This window comes from Poromitra crassiceps, assembly GCF_964638095.1.
Source record: "Poromitra crassiceps genome assembly, chromosome: 1".
Taxonomy (NCBI): domain Eukaryota; kingdom Metazoa; phylum Chordata; class Actinopteri; order Beryciformes; family Melamphaidae; genus Poromitra; species Poromitra crassiceps.
In genome coordinates, this window is record NC_139623.1 from 125,191,300 (window position 1) to 125,211,085 (window position 19,786).

At 43.8% G+C, this 19,786-nt stretch overlaps 1 protein-coding gene across 1 annotated transcript in view; it reads right to left on the bottom strand.

Moving 5' to 3' along the window:
- The window catches only part of LOC310785201 (atrial natriuretic peptide receptor 1-like), a gene marked incomplete at both ends in the record, with an annotated part of 143,886 nt that overhangs the window by 98,257 nt on the left and 25,843 nt on the right, over nucleotides 1-19,786 (bottom strand). Inside the window, one exon of the mRNA XM_083646196.1 lies at nucleotides 574-761. Coding sequence (XP_083502322.1) covers nucleotides 574-761 — 188 coding nt within the window. The remainder of the gene's footprint in view (nucleotides 1-573; nucleotides 762-19,786) is intronic.

The following is a 19,786-nucleotide window of genomic DNA, read 5'->3' on the forward strand; positions in this document are numbered from 1 at the left end:
TATCTAGCTGAGCGAAAAAGCAAGCAAACAATTAAAACCAAATAATGGCATCGCCACCTGACACACCGGTCAAAATGGTCAAATGGGGGAACGAAAACACTGTGGCACACAAAGCGGAACAACCACCGGTAGACGTGGCGGGTCTTCCTGCCTGTAGTAATGTGTACCAGGCTCTCTCTCGTTTGAGAGAGAGAGCCTGACCTGATATTCTTACGTTATTTTCTTTTTGTGAGTAGTCAATATCCATTATAATAAAATGCAAGTGCTTGAATATTGAAATGACTTGAAATGTCCCTCCCCCTCCTGTGCAGGGGGGGCAAGAGGCTTCAGATTTTGTCGAGAGATTCAGAGAATCTGGTGTTTCCAATGGTTTGAAAGAAACAATCGAGCCAAAACATTTGAACCAGTTTTCACCGTTTTTCATCGCCGTTTCGTCAGAATAGATTTGTTGAGAAAAATAACAAGTAGAAGGAGGTGGTTCCTCATGCTTAGAAAGCAGAACAAAGTGAAGTGTGGACTGATGCTTACATCCAGCTGTGTCTCTAGGTGTTTGGAGATGAACTCTTTAGTTACCTGGAAGGCCTCCTTGGCGAGGGCATCGTCCTGGTCACCCCTGGCCCACGGCTGCCTGTGCTGCGGCCTGAGGCTGTCTCCAAACACGTCGATGTAGAGGAAGACGTACTCCTCCTGAGGAAGGCCCTCACGACGGAAGTTCACCATTAACTTCCGGAAGACGTCTGGAGTGCAGCAGACAAACACCACTGGAGGGGAGAGAGAAGAGGGGAGAGGAGAGAGAGATGGGGAGAGTTGTTTTAGGCCGTGTAGGGAAGCGACTGTAAAAGTCTACCAGGTACTTCATGTTGGAAAAAGTGGGACTACAGCAAAGCTACCCTCCGGAGAAATAGCTTTGTTTGTTTGTTTTGCTTTCAGATTCTCCCTTGAATTCTGCTTCAAGCTTCAGTTCTGCATGGCTTCGGCATATGGTGTGTTCGGGCTGTAATTAACGCTAATTTTCTAGATATGTAATTGAAATCTGGCAAGGGAAGGTAAACATTGTTCATTTGCATACTATCGACATTGTAATGATACAAAGCAGGTTGAAAATCGACAAGGTCTTCCTTTAAAAATCCATTTAGGAGGAAATAAAGCACTTTATTTACCATTTTTTCTCTGGTGAAATGAGCGCTTCGTGTTTTGTTTGTGTATTAATGTTGTTTATCCACAAGCAGAAAAGAAAAGTAGTGATAATGTTGTAGTCAGGCAGGCTGGACTTGTGCTGTGGGTTAACAGATAACATGGTGGCCCTCTCTGACTCAGACTGGAGGCCAGATTAGCTGCCTGCCACCTCCACTGCTCTGATTACACTGACTCATCTGTCAATGGAGACATCAATGGGCCTTATTAGAGAGAGGTGTGTGTGTGTGTGTGTGTGTGTGTGTGTGTGTGTGTGTGTGTGTGTGTGCGTGTGCGCGTGTGCGCGTGCACGTGTGTGTGTGTGTCGTATGTGTGGTCAGGACCCCCCGCCCCCCTAGTAACAGATTGGGTACCCCTTTGTCCTCATTTTTCAACGCCACAAGATCGTAGCCAACAACTTGTGTTAAGACGATGTTACAGAGTCGTCCAAGTTAAACTGAGAAATCCATCAATTCTCAGAGGAAGACAGTCTTTCATGTGATTTTATATAAAGAAACAAACAAAATCAATATCTTATTGATGGCCTTAATGTACAAAGCACCGCGAACCGCACTGGGGCTTCAGAGGAGTCAACAACATCACACCCGCCAGTCATATTCACAATGTTCTACGTGCTCCGACTGTTAATAAAGCATGTTGCTATGATTTTGAATGTAAACGTCTGTCTTCTTCACTTGCACCAATCCCGTGGGGATTCCCATCAGGGGAAGTCTGCATTAGCATGGCTAACTCAATAGACCCTTTTCACGGGGGCCATTTTGTGTCAAAAAGGCAGAATAAACACAGGTGCAAGCAAAACACTAATGAGGGTTTCCAAATTCCAATCATGGAAGTTTGAAACCCTCATTAGTATTTTGCTTGCACCTGTGTTTACCCTGCCTTTTCGACAGAAAATGGCCCCCGTGAGAAGGCTCAATTAGTTTTGTCTTATTCTCCTTTATTTCTTCATTGTACTTATCTGATTGGCTTTCATTTGAATTGATATGATTAGTATCTGTGTATCAGTATAGTAGCAGTGCCTTGCTGTCCATAGGCTGAAGGTCCAGACAGGAGTTAATTGGCCTACCCCCAAAGCCTTGCCACAGGAAGTCTCCAGGGGCGTGATGACATTCCTTCCTGTCCCAACGCCTCTATTGTTTCAAGGCTTTAATAACCTTGGGGCAGGAAGTGAACGGTGAAACCATGGCAACCAGCCAACCAACGGTAAAAGCGCTCTTCCGATAGCGAGCTCAAGAATCCTCTGTCACCGCCGAGACAAGTTTACACTCTGCCTCAGGTCTACCTGCCGGCCCGAAACCCCATCTGTGTGTGTGTGTGTGTGTGTGTGTGTGTGTGTGTGTGTGTGTGTGTGTGTGTGTGTGTGTGTGTGTGTGTGTGTGTATGTGTTCCCCTCCTCTTCTCTACTTGCACTATAAATACGAATCTAAAAATACTCTTGACTTTCTAGCTTTTCTCCCTGGCTCTGATTTCTTCATCAAACATGTCTCTCTATCCCACTATAGAGTTTCCTTCGGGATCAATAAGTTTATCTAAGTGGGAATCTCAGTCCTTCTGTCTGTCTGCATCCACTTTGGGGTTGGCCAATCAATCTGAAACTCCACACGGGCATTGCGCTTGTTGATTTTTAAATTTTCACAGATTCATGCATTTTCTGAGCATTTTTGGCACATGGAAGTTTGTTTATTTGATCATGCTTGTCACAGTTCATGGCAGACCTGCTGAATAGCTCTACTACAAACTTTCGATTGGCCACAACCAAACTTGATGTCTGCATTAGAGGTCGACCAATAGTCGATTTTTTTAAGGAAAATAATAATAATGATGTTTGCCAATTAATCATTCGATATTTTACCCCTCCCACATGAACATTTTGAACAATCTTTGCCTTTATTAGGATAACTGTTGAACTGGATATCTGGCTGCCCCTCTCCCGGTCCAGCACACTGAGTGACAGTGCTCTCATAGCTCATCACAGAGCAGCAGTTATCTTCAGTCTAATGCATTAATAATGGCATACTATAACCAACAACCTTATCATGCTCATCATTTACGAATAAAGCTGCCTTAAAGTTTAATTTACAGTAAATATAAATGATCTCAGGTACACAATGACATAAACTTGTAGAGTTGGCACGATGGATGATGGCATGGACCATCGTCGATGGGCCGACCCCCAACGGGGGCAAATTCCATGAATTTAGAGCCCGCAGTGGAATTCGCAGGAGTTTTGTCTTGAGACGAAAAAATCAAGCGTGGTGGATATCAGAACAGCGGATCCAGGTACTTTGCAAAATGTCAAGGCCACGCCCCTTTTAGGGGGAAAATGCACATCACTCGCCGTTGACTTCCATGTAAAATAGCAGTACAAAAAAAATCTATAGAAAAAGAACTGAATTCATTTTGTTTATAAATGACCCAAAGACAACATGACATGACAATATATTTCAACTCGGTTGGCCATAGATACAAGATAGATACAAGGCTGGCCAAGATACATCAACAACAGTACTTGCCTTATATGAATGCTCTATCCAGCTTTTCAGCTCTTGTACAGTCTGTTCCTATGGTGGGTTTCCCCGTAAAAGGGGCGTGGCCTTGGCGCTTGATGACACGGCGCTGTTCTGGTCTATATATTAATGCTCAACCCTGGCAAGTGCTTTCAGTCCTCAGCTGAAGGGTACAGGTAACTAACAATATAATAGCCATCGTCCATCACGATGTTTCACTGTGGAACCATCACGATGGCTATTTGGTTGACATCGCACAACCCTAACCTTGATTTCAAAATGGTGATGTACGTTCCCGCATGCCCGGTGGAGGCTACGCAGCAATCGGCCACAATCGGAGCCAAGTTTAGCCAATAACAATACTTTGTAAAACATCCCTATCGGCACCGATTAATCAGCCAAACGATGAATCATCTACCTGTAGTCAGCGCTGCTTGAACGCACCGCCACCTGATGATGACTGCTGAGGGCAGCCAGCGCCCAGAGTGCCAAGCGGTGCCCATGACGCTTTGGATGTGAGCGCACAATTACAGCAGGAACCAATGACAGCAGCCGTCTCCCTGTTGCCATCTCACTGGACTTGGTGTCTGGGAGATGGCATCGTCCATCACTATGTTTCACTGTAGATTGGAACCATCGCGATGGCTATTTGGTTGACACCGCACGACCCTAACCTTGATTGCAAAACGCTGATGTACATTCCCACATGACCGGTGGAGGCTACACTATCGGCCACACTATCGGAGCCAAGTTCAGCCAATAACAATAGTTTGTCAAATCGGCCAAACCATTAATCGTCTAGCACCGCCCCGCCCGGTGACGACTGCTAAGGGCAGCCAGCGCCCAGAATGCCAAGATGTGCCCATGACGCTTTGCACATGACAGCAGCTTCTCTGTCTTCTTGCTGTCATGGAATGCTCACATGCTAATGTTGATAGAACAACATTTCTCTTTCTATCTCAATATGTTGAGGAAACACATCTCCATAGTATTAGGATCAATTGTAAATCCGAGACGGGAGGTTTTACTGTAAGCCCTTTGTGGTTCCTTACCTCTCCTTCTCAATTCAAGTTCTGTGGTAATGAGCTCCAATAAACCAACGTGCCCCTCTTTGTCGATAACTGCAACCTTTCCTATTCTCTCCTATCTCTGTGTCCAGGTCTGCCCATGCAGGCACTGTCTGGCAGGGGGTCAGTTGCCATGGAAACGCCCCTACGGTGACAACACAGCCAGTCAGTGGCTGCATCAAACTCATAGGCCGTATAAAAACATGGACTTAGCCACTCATTGGTTTTCGGACTCGCGTTTTGAAGCCTCGAGGTTGGCATGTTCACCGTTGCCCTCTTGGTTATCTGGGACCAGAAGTGACGTGAATTGGGATGAGAAGAGCTGCTATTGGTCCGTGATCGGGAAGCTGCGACCCGTCAATCACGCCCCAAAACTTTGTCTTTTTATCGTCTATTTTACAAAAGATACAAAGATACACAAAGATAGGGCCCTTAGTCTATCAGACTCAGTCAAGATTTAGTTAAAAGTCTGGAAAGCAATGGATTGAAATTGACTAAATAGCTATTGATTAAATATTAAATTAAGAATGTTGGGCATACTGGGCAATATGGATGCACATTGCTCATTAAATAATGACCAATCAAGTAGCCTATTGCAGCCAAGCCATATATTTTATATTTGAACATGTATAACAGGAAATCTGATGGAGAACAGTTTGAACAGGGTCAGATGCAACTGATCAATATAGTAATAGTCTTATCTATAATTTACAGGTTCTATGCTCAGGTTTGTCACACGCACAGACTAAGTTGATCCACAGCCAAGCTCATCCAGTACGAACACAGACCCAGTACAGTCAGCTTCAGCAACTACTAACACAGACCCGGTACACAGCTTCAGCAAATAATGCCAGCTGTCCAGGAGGGAGGATTGTAGTGGGAGTACTGAGGTGTCAGGTGTGACTTTGTGGCGATGGCAAATGGCCAGGTAGGAGGGCCCCTTTACAGAATCTTGCTTAGGGCCCCTGGGAGGTCAGGACCGGCACTGATAGGCAGCCACACTGGAGCACTTGAGGTTAAGTGTAAAAGGAGAGTGCATTACTCATTCCATTTCCGCCACAGGATGAGGATTTGAACCAGCAACCTTTTGCTACTTCTCTGACCTTGAGGCTGTTGCTGCTGTCGGGCGGGCCCTCTGTTCTGTGCAGAAGGCCAGAGTGCAGACACGACCCTGAAGCCGGGAAGAGCAACGGATCACAGAGAGCCCAGACCTGACCTTTGACCCCCCCACAGACTTCCTCCCTCACAGATGTGTTAAGATGAAAGGCAAGCAGCTTCCACTGATGACCACTGCACTTTCCACATGACAGGCTTACAGATGAAAGGGCTTTGTTTTGCTCAGTAAGGACTATGAGCCACACACCACCAGGCTCAACCACAGTCTGAAAAGCTAGGAATGATCTATTACCGGAGGGATGACGTATTTTTGTAGGCTTTATCCAGAAATCGCTGCCATTTGGTTCTTCAGTGGAAAAGTCTATGGGGTTTTAGAATGGAGATTTCACTTAAATGCATAAAATAAGGTCTGTGGTTAACAAAAGTTTATGGGAATGCGGATTTGGGTTCAGCATGATACTCTTCACAAACGTGAATAACTTTTATGCCTTTTTAAGCATTTTCTAAAAATCACATTACATCATGTCATTTATCCAAAGGGACTTACAATAACACATTTTTGTCTCTGAGAGTCACAGCCAGGGGTGATGGAGGAGAAAAGGAGCGGTGGAGGAGGAAACAGAATGAAGGAAAAGGTAATTATCTTCTTCTGCCCAGCTCCTCTTCACTCTGCCATCTCATCTCAGTGAAGATGATCTCAGAAGAAAGTCCTCAAGTCAAGTGGCTTTTATTCCCACACAGCCAAGGGGAATTATTGTTAGTGCAGCTGAAAATTAACCCGACGCTGCCAGATGGTTTCTTTTCACATGACCACCTTAGAACGAGTTGCCAGACATAGATTATTGGTGCGAACCACTGGTGGTTCAGATTCAAACCAATAGATTGCAACTCGATTCCTATGCTCGCCAGCTACGCGGCCTCGCCCGTCCTGCAGCTCGCCGAGCTGGCCCTGCAGCTCGCATTCGCAGCTCGCCCACTGTGCGGCCTTGCCCGTAGCTCAGCTGCTGTGTGGCCAATGAGACCAAGAGATGTCAGATTCATGACATCACTGATTATGTCACAGTGGGATTTCATCAGTGGGATTTATGAGGGATTTATGACATCACTGATGATGTCACAGTGGGATTTATGACATCACGGTTGATGTCACAGTGGGATTTATGACATCGTAGTGGGACAGAGAAACAAACAAACAAACAAACAGAGAAACAAACAGAGCCCCAGCTCCCATTATACTGATGATGAAGAGACAATCCATTCTGTTCTTATATCTTGTAGCGTGTTCCAGCCTGAGCAGTGAGTTAAAGAGCATGATGCAGGTTAGACACCACTTTGCATTAATATGTGGGATAGCAATTAGGATTCAGTTTTGTTTTTTTGTTTTTCCCCACACATAGCTGCATCTAGACTGGTTTTTGTTAAACATCTTGCACGCGCACATAAAACCCCGCAAATCTAGCAATAACACCTGTGATGATTTTAATACACAATAATAATCAATAAATGTTCCCTCGGATCATTACCTACGCCGACCGTCTGTCCCGGTCTGTCCATCCTTCGAGAGGCCACTTGCTGCAGTATACACTCCACTCTGCAGCTAAAACTCCTCCCCTCTGGACCTAAAAATCCTCTTCTCATGAGCTCCAGCGAGTGCCACTTGTGTCCGTCTCCGACAATAAAGTTATCCGCCTCAGAGCATTCTGCAGCCGGCTTACATGAGCTGAGATGGTCGGTCCCAAAATTATCTTTGCAAATAGGCGTTATTTTGAAAAACCGATAGCATATTGGGGGTCAACCAGTTTTACTACTTAGTTACGTTTCACTACTGAAACTATAAAGTGCCATATTAACCATAGATAGAGCCCAAACTAAACAGAAAGTAAACAGTTGCCTTTGGGGAGAAATGGAGCTGAGTTTTCTTCTTTTCCCGTCAATGCCGAAATGCATTCTGGGCAGTGTCGAATTATTATACCTTTTTCTCCATATTTCTGCCCTGGGGGCATGTTTGAATTTTGTTTTTGTTTTTTGGGGGTATTGTCATAAGAATCTTGAGTCCTAACTGTATATATATATATATATATATATATATATATTTTACCTGCACCACGCTCTTTAAGCATCTTTTTCTCTGCTCTCTGACTCACAGGTAATGTAATCAGGCGCCACGCTGCCAGCCCAGCCTCCGCAAACAAACAAACAAACAAACAAACCACAAAACCAAACGAAACAACAAGTCTAATTGAAAGGCTTTAATGAAGAACCTGACAGTCTCCTCATTTCTCTCACATACTGTACATACAGTATTAGAGAGAGAACGTCGGCAAACCCAATGTGCTAGCTGAGGTTACATTACAAGACTATTCCCCGGATTTTAGCTAGGATTTCCAGTTAGCTCTTGCTTTCATGTGTTTCAGTTGGGTTCAGTTGTGACAAGTCGCCGAGTGTGTGGTCCCTCGTCTGAGGTAGTCAAGTGTGTGACCCCTAGTTTTTCAGTCATCATAAAAAATCTGCAGGAACCAGTCATTAGTCTATAGTCCCAGTCTTTTCATAATCTGTTAAGGATTTTGAAAGTTGTCTAGTGTATGTAGGGCTTGAGGAACAGGGTTCAGTTAGTGATTTTGAACTAGAGGGCACTCGGTATACTGCATACCTCTGCCAAACGTTCTGCAAAGTTCCGTGGTGTTACTGTATGTGAATCCATTTGGAAGGCTTTTTTTGATTGACCATTACCACACCCCATTTTGGCTAGTGGGCGTGGGAAGTTAATCAGTTTGTCCTTGGACCATGACCAACCTTTCTACAAGGTTTCATAGTGTTAGGTGAATCCGTTTGGAAGTTAAGTGGCTTTTTGTGATTGGCCAGACGCATTGCCACGCCCCTTTTGGCCAGTGGGCGTGAAAGTTAATCAGTTCTAAATTGGCCCATGACCAACCTTTCTACAAAGTTTGGTGCAAATCTGTTCATAACTTTTTGAGATATTCAAACAAACAGAAGGGGTTAAAACATGACCTCCTGGCCAACACACAGTATACCTCCTCTGTTGGTGGAGGTAATTACAGATGCACTGACAGCAGCAGGGAGAGCCAATTAGCTGTGTTGTGCCTTTTCAGATCTGATCTGTCTTTATTAGACAACTCTAGAGTTGTCTAATAAAGAAAAGCCAAGTCAAAGATAAACAATATACAGTATACTATACTTACTACAGTATACTATAGATAAACAGTCCTCATTAAGATTGTTTTCCCACCATCTAAGAACATGAAGCCTGCGGGACACAAGCTCCTGATTACAAACTGTTGCAGAGACGAACCAGGAAAGCAAACTCCGGAGCTGCGTGAAAACTGCCATTTTAATAGCTGGAGACTTGATTCATGAAGAGAAGACTCGAGACTCGACTTGACTTGGGTGGGTTCTGCCGACTCGGGACTTCCAGCAGACGACTGAGTTTAAATTCTGTTTTCTGAATTTGTATGGAATGATTGCATTTATTGAAGTTGAAACCGATTATAGAAATCAAATGTCTCATGGTGCACTTACCAAGTTTTTGTCCTATTAAAACTGCATTGAAAAGGCCTAGATATTTAGTTTTCTTTAAAGCAGCTACGAGCAAGATTTTCGATTATTATTAAACAGTCTAAATTTAATATCGATGCATCACATCTTACCTCTAATAGTAGACGAGACCAACGGCGAGTAGTCTCGCTTGAACCCCGAGTGAATCGGCCAGTGCTGCCGTAAACCATTTAATTTCACTTCCGGGTTTATCCGGCCCACCGGTAGACAGATAGAGAGAGAGAGCCTGGTGACGCGAGGTTAGTAGACAGACACAGACTCTAATCATCAAGAGAGCAATCTCAGATTCACATGGCTTTGGTCTCAGCTACTATTATAGGTAAGATGTGATGCATCAATATTATAATTATACTGTTTAATAACAATCGAAAATCTTGCTCGTAGCTGCTTTAAGATGATTAAATTTATATTGGACTCATGATTTGACTTGACTTGCTGTTATTTAGTCTTGAGACTTCACATTAATGAGGTGCCATGAACAATTTCGCACCCCCGCAGATAATTGCATCCCCACCATATTTCGGGGCTGTTTTAACTTAGAAATCAGGGAGGTCTACACAGACAATTATATCATTTTTAAACAGTTAAATTTCTGTATAAATCATTACAATGAGCTCCCGTGAGGTGGGGATGCGTTTGCGTGTGGCGGACTGCTATCGTTAAGACACGCAAACAGGTGCGCAAGTGCAAAAAGGGGATCGCCTGTACCAAGATAAGGCCCTACAAGTTTCCAAACTGTGTCAGCTGTGTGTGGTAGCGTTGGGAAGAGCAATTCTTCTAACTGACTCGATTCTTTCAGGCTGCAGTGAATCGATTCACGGCCTTGTGAAAATGGAAATGGCATCACAGCCAAGAGCCCTTTGAATAAAGTCTACTCAAAGTGCAATCTATTGGTGTCGCTCTGTCCCATTCAGCAGACATCCCCATCTTGCTATCGTACAAGAGAGATGCAGATCTTGCAGGAGCCAGCTACAGCAGAGGGGCTTCTAGAAGACATACTGTATAGACATATTAGATGCCACGGTGGCTCAGTGGTTAGCACTCTCGCCTCACTGTTGGTCTCCACCCCGGTCCATTCTGTGTGGAGTTTGCATGTTCTATGAAGAAGGTATAAGGTAGTACTCAGTAGGTAGGTACAGGGCAAAAGAGCCAAAACTAGAAGAATGAAATGAAAACTGACCGGGAGCTCGATTTTTGAGTTTGCATGTTCTCCCTGTGTTTGTGTGGGTTTCCTCCCACAGTCTAAAGACATGATGTGTTGAATGTACACTATATATGTGTGTAGATATATACATTATATAATGTAATAACACTGTATATGACTGTGATGATGCTATGTAAAGCCCTTTGAGAGATGCTTGTGATAAGGGGCTATAAACATAACATAGCTATTGACATATTGAGACAGACGTCTATGAGGGGAAAGAACACAGGTTCTATTTATTTCTTATCTGTGTCAGCGCTCTCTAATCTAGTCCCAGCACTAATGGCTTGGCTCCAGCTTGGTCAGCGGGACAGCATCATCAGCACTTCCTATTTTGTAAACAGTCCATTACGAAGTGCGTCCGCTCCACGGGAACTCCTCCGGACACAATGAGAGGCCGGCACAAGCCTTTTAGATGGGACTCCTGCAGAGACGAAGTCCAGCTTTATTTTGACATTTGCTTCCCTACTGTTAGTACAGTGCTAGAAAAGTACCCGTGTTTGAATAACACACACTCCGACAGACTCACAGGCCACTTGGGTAACCAATAAGGTGACGAGGCCCATACCAATAACATGGACGATTGTACTGTCACAAAAGCAGACAGCAAAAGATTGCACAGCTTACATGTTGGCCCACTCAACTGAAGTAGTTGGGTTTCCATCCAAGCGTATTGCAAATTTGAAGCAAACTTTCAGAAAAACGGCAAAAGAAAATGCAAAATTATGCGCATTTCCGTCCACTGATTAAAACCTGATACATGCCGTTGTCATGCAGGCAGTAACCGAGCTCTATGAAAAACATCTATTAAAAGTTTTTATTATCCACAATGCTTAAATGGATTACCAGGCACCACTCTTCAATTCGGCATACATTATATGTATGCCGAATATGCAATAGTGGAGTATACACTAGTTAAGTTTTGGTAGTAAGGATTTTTAATTCTAAAATACTCACAGCATATGCTGTTGTGTTTCTGACTTGGATCGTGGTTGTTTTGATTAATCAAAATGTTCAAAATCCCTACTGTACTGTACAGTCAACCTAGTGACATCATCTAGCAGTACCCTAGTTGGTGAAAAGCTGAAATGTTGTTCATCTTTCTAGCAAATCTAGGTAAATGTCAGACTTGAAAGCAGTGTCCTGTCTTGTCTGAGGTGAAATGGAAATGGACTAGAGTCACATGATCAAATGTTTCATGCCCTCTAGTATCACTCTTGAGTCTGTTTTCAATCCAGTTGGATATTGTGTTTCTGAGCTCCACTGCCATCCGTCCATGCATCCATCCCTACCTCCCCCCACCCCCCTCTCTCTGCCTGGCAGGAGTGGTGCGTCTCCTCCTAGCAGGAGCGGTGCGTCTCCTCCTGGCTTCCCCGACTCCTTGGCTGTGGGATTCCAGCATATTAATCTTTAACTGGGGCCAGATGGACAGGCGCAGGGCGAGGCAGAGGAAAAGCAGGCTGCAGCACGGCCTTGTGGGGTGGATTTGTTCAGCATGGTCGCCCGCCCGGTCCGCCGCCATGGCGACAGGAGGCGAGGTGGTTAACGGGACGATGCCTCCTCGGGTCGTGATGTCACCCGTCCTGTCCGGGAAGCCGGGGGGTCGAGAGTGGAGGTGGTGGTGGGGGGGGGGGGGGGGGTGGTTTGGGGGCAGGTCGGGAGGGAGGGGGGTGACGCCAGCGGAGGCTTGAGCTTCGGTCAGCAAGGTTAGCGCTTCTGAAACTCAATTAGTTTGCAGTTTCATCCCAGCAGGCAAGGACTTCCTCCAAAATCCAATCTTCACGGTTCAAGAGAGAGCGGGAGAGAGCAGAGGCGCTTCAAGCGTCATGCCCATTGAGATTTTTTGTTTTTGCTAAATTCCTGACGGTCATTAGTAGTAGAGCATCAATCCCCTTTTCAAACTTGTGAAAATGAAATGCTGTTAGTATTATAGGCATAGTTTGCATTGCAATTAGTTTGCTACTTAGCATTGTAATGTTAGCCATCCCTCAATCATGTTGTTTACATGTCATGTAGAGCTGCTATGGCAGTGAGCTGTTTTTACCACCACTATCACAGGTTATACTGTAGTTAGCAAAACATTGAATTCCATTTGATGTCTCCAGGTCAAGATGCAGTTCTCTAAAATAATTACCATTGTGGATATAGTCTTTTTTTATGTGAATAACATAAAAACCTTAAGACCTTTACCTTTAAATACCTTAAAAAACAGTTTTGACATGAAACCCCGGGAAGAATAGCATCTGATTGTGATTGTGATTATTTAGCTAATATGGCTCCTATCCAATAAACTAATAATCACAGGTTTTTAGCTGTTGGCACCCTGCCAGCATGTGAGGTCAGTTTGTGTTTTTCCGCAGGGGATGTGCTGCACTGAAAGCACACACACACACACACACACACACACACACAGACACACACACACACAACGTGATGGCTTGATACAAACTGTCCAATTACAGATATCTGATGGTTGATCCAGAGAGCGGTGGCGTCACTCGTACTCTTTGTTCTGGGTGTGATTTAATGCCTGCTTCAGCGAGCGTGTTTATCTGTGCCTGGCTCTCCATTCACACCCATGACTAACACAGATTACAGCGGCTGGGGAAGGGACAACACATACGGGAGATATGTTTGCTTCAGTGACAACTTCTCTGCTATTTAAACCGTTTCAAAGGCTAATTCTTATTTAATTCTTTTATCAAGTTTTTCAGATTTGTCTCCCATTTTCTCCCCAAATGTATACTTGGCCAATTCCGCCTGCTGTCCCGGTCGTTAGTGTCCCCCCTTCTGCTGATCTAGGGAGAGTTGTAGACTAGCATGCCCTCTCCGTTACATGTGCAGTCGCCAGCCGCTTCTTTTCACCTGACAGCGAGTAGTTTCACTGGTAGGACCACTGAGCTATATTAAATATGGAGAGAGGATCTCCATTTGATCCCAGTATCCTGTTGAAGCCAATATCATCTGATTTGCTGGGAACCCGATTCTGCGCAGTAGCTCCGTTGAGTTAGAACCTCTGTGAAGTCCCCGCCCCTCTAAACTTTCTTATGTAGAGCTACGGTTTCTAGATTTGTGCACAGTGCCTTGTGTCCTCAATCCTCTAGCTAGCTCTGTACTGTAAATATGGCACTTTAAGTTCTAATATGTTTTGTCTTGCCAAAAGTAACCATGTAGATTCCCACTATGAGGTCAGTTTATCAAAATGACACCTGTAGGCTGCGGTAATCTGATTTTTGTTGTCAGAGATTGCTCCTAGCAGCCAGACTCCGGGCTGCTCTGGGCAACATACATCGTCATACGGGGGGAAATTATTATCCGATGAACTGATCTTTGCAGCTGTGTGTTGATTAGCTAATGTTTCCATAGCATTTGATTAACGTTATGATTTAATAAATTTTGGAACAAATGTTGGTTTAACAGATCCAATCTAACTGAAGCTTTGTCTACGTTGTAACTTGCGTTTACTAACTGGGCAGCGCAGTGCTGCTGTCTCTCAGTCTGGGGTCGTTTTTCTAACGTTAGCCAGCTGCCTGTCTCTTCTGTAGGCCTATATCCTTATACAACAGCTATGAGGAGAGGAGCTTGCAAACAACATCCCAGTCAAAGCACTTCCCAGAGATATCCATATAAATACTCTCCTCGTGCTTTACCAAAAATAAAAACCTCCAGTGTCTGTTTGTGAGACTAAGCTAACCCGTTAGCTATTAGCTAATGGCTGGTTTTGTGTAGGCCTCATTTTATACCCGGGAGTTGTAACGTTATACTGTACAACACATTTCCTGGCATACGCAGGCAGTTGGACAACCTGGTAAATTCTGAAAATATGTGTCTATTGCGTTATTCCAGCTATTGTTATCGGTTGTTAGGTTATAGTAATATTATCCCGACAAAGAATGCAATTTAACAGCCGGCTAATACAAGCGGGTAATGCTAGCCTGCACCCGTTAAAACCATTGATGTATTAAAATAACCGATAACGTAGCGGGAGTAACTAATTAAACTTCCTCGCGCACCTTTCTCAAAACAATGTCCTTTTTATTGCGATCCATCAATATAGTCAATATAGTCAATATATACATCAATATAGATAACAGATCAAGCAGTGTCTGGTCTATGTAAACTAGGTATATAACGTGAAGAGCCTGTCCAGCCAATGACGACTTGAGACTGGCTGCCACAGCTGTGAATCATCCCTTTTTATTTAGTCAAATAACTACTTAAAAACAAACTGATCAGAAAATGACCACGTGCACAGGCGTGATAATGACTATCTAAAATGATACAAACCACCTTTGGAAAAAAATTATGTGACGTGTAGTTTGATTGTTTAGTTTGGTTAATTTTCCCATCCACTAACATGGGGAGGCGGGCCTTGGTACCTGCTGCCAGAGCGGCGATCTAACATGCAGCGGCTTCATGAAATGGGACTTGGCCTACACCCCTGGGGTAGGACGTATAGTGCAGGGGAGACTCCCGCCTGGCGTGTCCTGTCCTCAGTAATTTTGGTAACTAACATTAGCATTGACTTACTTTTCGGAAATGTTGACATTATGCTGGCGGGGAATCAGATACGTTCTGCTGCTTGCTGCTACATGTGTCAAGTCAGTCACGGACGTGAAGTGGATTTGGAAGATCCGGTCCGTGAGGAGGAATTTCACAATAAAAGCACTCCCCAATAAATATATATTTTCATAGTCTCTTCTAACACATTCTACCCATATTTATAAAATAGTTTATACTATGCTTTTGTTTTTAATTGAACATTTTTATTTTTTAAAGTTATCGCCAAGTGAAAATCCAGGGGGGCTGAGCCGAGGGGGACTGTGTCAGAAAGGTGTACGGGCTGCCACAAGTTTCCCATGCCATGGCCTGGCCCAGCTGACTCAGGCCTTGTGTTGGAACCATAATATTTGATTGGATTTATTATGAGCTATGTTATGGTTAATGGAAATAATAACGTTCAGTCGTAAGTCATTTATAAGCCTTTAGTTAATGAGGAACTAATCACTTACAAAACATGAATATACGTAGATTATTAATAAATGCTATGTTAACATATCACAACATAGTCTGAAACTAGCGATTGAGGCCATACTTGAGGCTTCAAAACTGAAGTCCACAAACTAATGGGTCGCCCCCTGCAGGCAAAGAGGACACTTCCGCATTGGCTTCAATTTTGACAAACTGAGAGGGAATTTCTCATGAGTTTATTTTTGGTTTGTTTTTTCTTAAAGTTAATCAGGCTCTGGACCTTTGTTGTGTGTCCTCTCTCTCTCTAGTCTGAACTACCTGAATACAGGCAACAAGAATCACACCTGGCTGTTGAAGTAAACGGTGCAGGTGTTGCAGGTCAGAGTGCATGCATGCATCCGTGAGCATATGTGTGTGTGTGTGTGTGTGTGTGTGTGTGTGTGTGTGTGTGTGTGCGTGTGCGTGTGCGTGTGTCTGTGTGTGTGTGTGTGACCCGGGGGAGGCGCCTACGCTAAATCTCATCCACACACATCTCAATAGCAATGCAATATGTCACAAAAACCAGCCTTGCAAAAGCAATACCCCACAATGCACAATGTCAGTCTTCAATAGTGTATGAAATCAGATGTGAGGGTTTGGGACGCCCTCTAAAACGAGATGGCGCATCTCAAGGGGTTTATCCTAATAAACAATTTCAATCAATCATGTAGTCCTACAGTGTCAAGGGTTCAATCCAACCATAAAGGACATAAACATGATAATATTACAATAATATTCCTATATGGAAATAAGCTATAATAAAATATTCCTATAATATATAATATTCCTATAATAGCCTATAGTGCGTATAGTATAGTACTCAAGAGTAGGGCTTTGTATCGAACTACAATACTTTCTTGGCACCGAAACAACAGCTTCAATAGTAAGGAGTAGAAATTTTCGATACCAAAACAAAAATGCGTAATTGAGAGAACAGCGTCATTGAGCCTATAAGCGTGCACTATGCTTGCACCACGCTCTAATACGGCTGGTGATTGGCTGTCATGTAGAGGCATGCAGGAAAAGTTACGCCCACTTTAGACAGAGCATGTGTTGTTGTATTGAGACCATTGAGACGCAGCGTGCGGACTGCGCAAACAATACCGAACAAATCAAAGTGTAGCTCGGTGCCAATACCGCGCGATGCAATATATGTGACAAGAAGAAGATTGGTGCCAAGACTGGCAACACGACAAATATGATGAAACATTTGCCCGTGCATGAGATCAATTTACGAGCAGAAAGTTGCACCGTGTTTGAATGCAAGAAGAGCCGCTGGATCAAGCCGGATCGTCAACTTCTTAGAGCTCCTTCCACATCTGAGGACGGCGATCGATATGACTGGCCCGGGATTTTAGCAGGTAACCAAACTTTTAGCCAAGCTTTTAGCAAGTACCAACTCGTACATGGTTGTTTACATGGTTGCAGTTAATGTTAGGCTACTCTAGTAATACCGTAGGTGCGGTGATAAACTGGCCCCCATGCTCTGCTATATCTCTCTCTCTCTCTCTCTCTAATGGAATGGAATGGATCCACATGAAGCTCAGAACCTGTAATCTGTACTCTGTACTCTCTGGAGGCGCACTGTCGAAATACTGTGTACTCTCTGTAGTCGGATTGTCCAAATGCTCTGTACTCTCTGTAGGTGGACTGTCCAAATACTGTGTACTCCCTGTGCGCGTAAATAAAGTGTTACCTTGAGGGAATGCTGCCTCTCATAATTTCAAAATTACACTGATCAGAGTATGATCTCCCCAAGAGAGGGGAGAAGGAGGGGCGCGCACACCGCTGATCTGATTATGACTAAATTTGGAGAAATGCTCTCGGTACATACAACATATCTGTTACTGACTGGAACCACGTGTTGGATTCAGATGGTGTGTCACTTTGCTACAGGAGACAGGGTTCCCACACCTTCTTAAACATCTAATTCAAGGACTTTTCAAGGAGTTGCCAGGCCCAATTCCCTCAAAGTACCTTCAAGGACCCAACACAGCATAGTTTGAGACACAGATCAAGGTTAGTTGCTGTTACAACATCGAGAATTTTTACAATGAGAACTAGCAGGTTTTACAGAAGAACAATTAAAGAGAGGCTTGTGTGAACACTTCTCAAATGTCTCATTTCTATTCTTGCACAAAATATCAAAATCCAAGTGAAGTCTCAAGTCTTTGAGCTCGAGTCCAAGTCAAGTCTCAAGTCTTTGAGGGGCAAGTCCAAGTCAAGTCTCAGGTCTTTGGTCACAAGTCCAATTCAAGTCTAAAGTCTCTTATGGAAGAGCGTTCTATCATTTGCTGCATGCCATCCAGTCTGCAGAACACTGAAGAGCTAAAACTAAGGAATTTAAAGCAGGTAGCCTACTGTCTTATCCTCACATATTTATCTAGGCTATTGGCATACCAGGGTGGTAAATTAACTTTTTTTAACAAGGACTCTTTTTTTGTCCATGTGAAATATGTTTCGGGGGCATTTTGTATAATCTCCAGGGCAATTTTATCAAATGTTGGGAAATATATTAGTTCTTCTATTTTGCAGATACATATTAAATTATTAAATACCATTTTCAAACAAGGGATGGCTTGATACCACTTTTTCATGTCCGATACGATACAGTACCACAACCTCGAGTATCTGCCGATACTGATACTACAAACTGGTAGCAATCTGATCTGATCAGAGAAGCAATCTCTACATTGGCGGGATTGTGTCTGGGGAATTAAGTTGGTGAGTCTTCATAGGCTACATAATTTTGCCTGACGTTAGTCTGACGGTTCGTTACTCACAAAGTGTGTAGATTTGACTTGGCTTATAGATGGGAATGGTATAACATGGTTAGATATTGTGGCCTGTTGTGCTGCTGGATTGACTGTGGTGAGCGGTGTGTTTCAATGTTTATTGGCTCACCTTTGACATTACTTGCAAGCTGTCCACTCCCCTGTCCTGTCTCTCTCTGATTGGTCGGGTTGTTTGTGTGACGTCGTATCAATCTGTGGTGTTGACATTAAAGTTCACTCCACTTATCTTTGTTGATTTTCAAACAAGTCCAGCTGCTCGGTCTCACTTTGACCACCAAAATGTAATCAGTTAATCCTTGAGGCCAAGTTAATGTTTGAGGCAAATTTGATGAAATTCCATCAAGGCATTCCTGAGATATGGCGTTAACAAGCTTGAAAATGGCATTGGAGAGGTCACAGTGACCTTGACCTTTGATCACCAAAATGTAATGTGTTCATCCTTGCGCCCAAGTCGACATTTGAGCCAAATTGGAAGAAATTCCATCAAGCCGTTCTTGAGATATCGCTTTAACGAACTTGGGAATGGCATTTGTGAGGTCACAGTGACCTTGACCTTTGACCACAAAAATCTAATCAGTTCATCCTTGAGTCCAAGTCGATGTTTGAGGCAAATCTGATGAAACTCCGTCAAGGCATTCCTGAGATATCGCGTTAACAAGCTTGAAAATGGCGTTTGAGAGGTCACAGTGAGCTTGGCCATTGACCTTTGACCACCAAAATCTAATCAGTTCATGGCGTTCGAGAGGACACAGCAGTGCCGGTCCTGAACTCCCAGGGGCCCTAAGCAAGATTCTGTAAAGGGGCCCTCCTACCTGGCCATTTGCCATCGCCACAAAGTCACACCTGACACCTCAGTGCTCCCACTACAATCCTCCCTCCTGTACAGCTGGCATTATTTGTTGAAGCTGTGTACCGGGTCTGTGTTAGTAGTTGCTGAAGCTGACTGTACTGGGTCTGTGTTAGTACTGGATGTAAAGTAGTGTTAGTGTAGTGTAGTGTAGTGTAGTGTTAGGACTGGAAGTAAAGTAAGTATTATATTTATCAGTTGCATCTGACCCTGTTCAAACTGTTCTCCCTCAGATTTCCTGTTATACATGTTCAAATATAAAATATATGGCTTGGCTGCAATAGGCTACTTGATGGTCATTATTTAATGAGCAATGTGCATCCATATTGCCCAGTATGCCCAACATTCTTAATTTAATATTTAATCCATAGCTATTTAGTCAATTTCAATCCATTGCTTTCCAGACTTTTAACTAAACCTTGACTGAGTCTGATAGACTATGGGCCCTATCTTCGTACGGCACTATCGTTTGC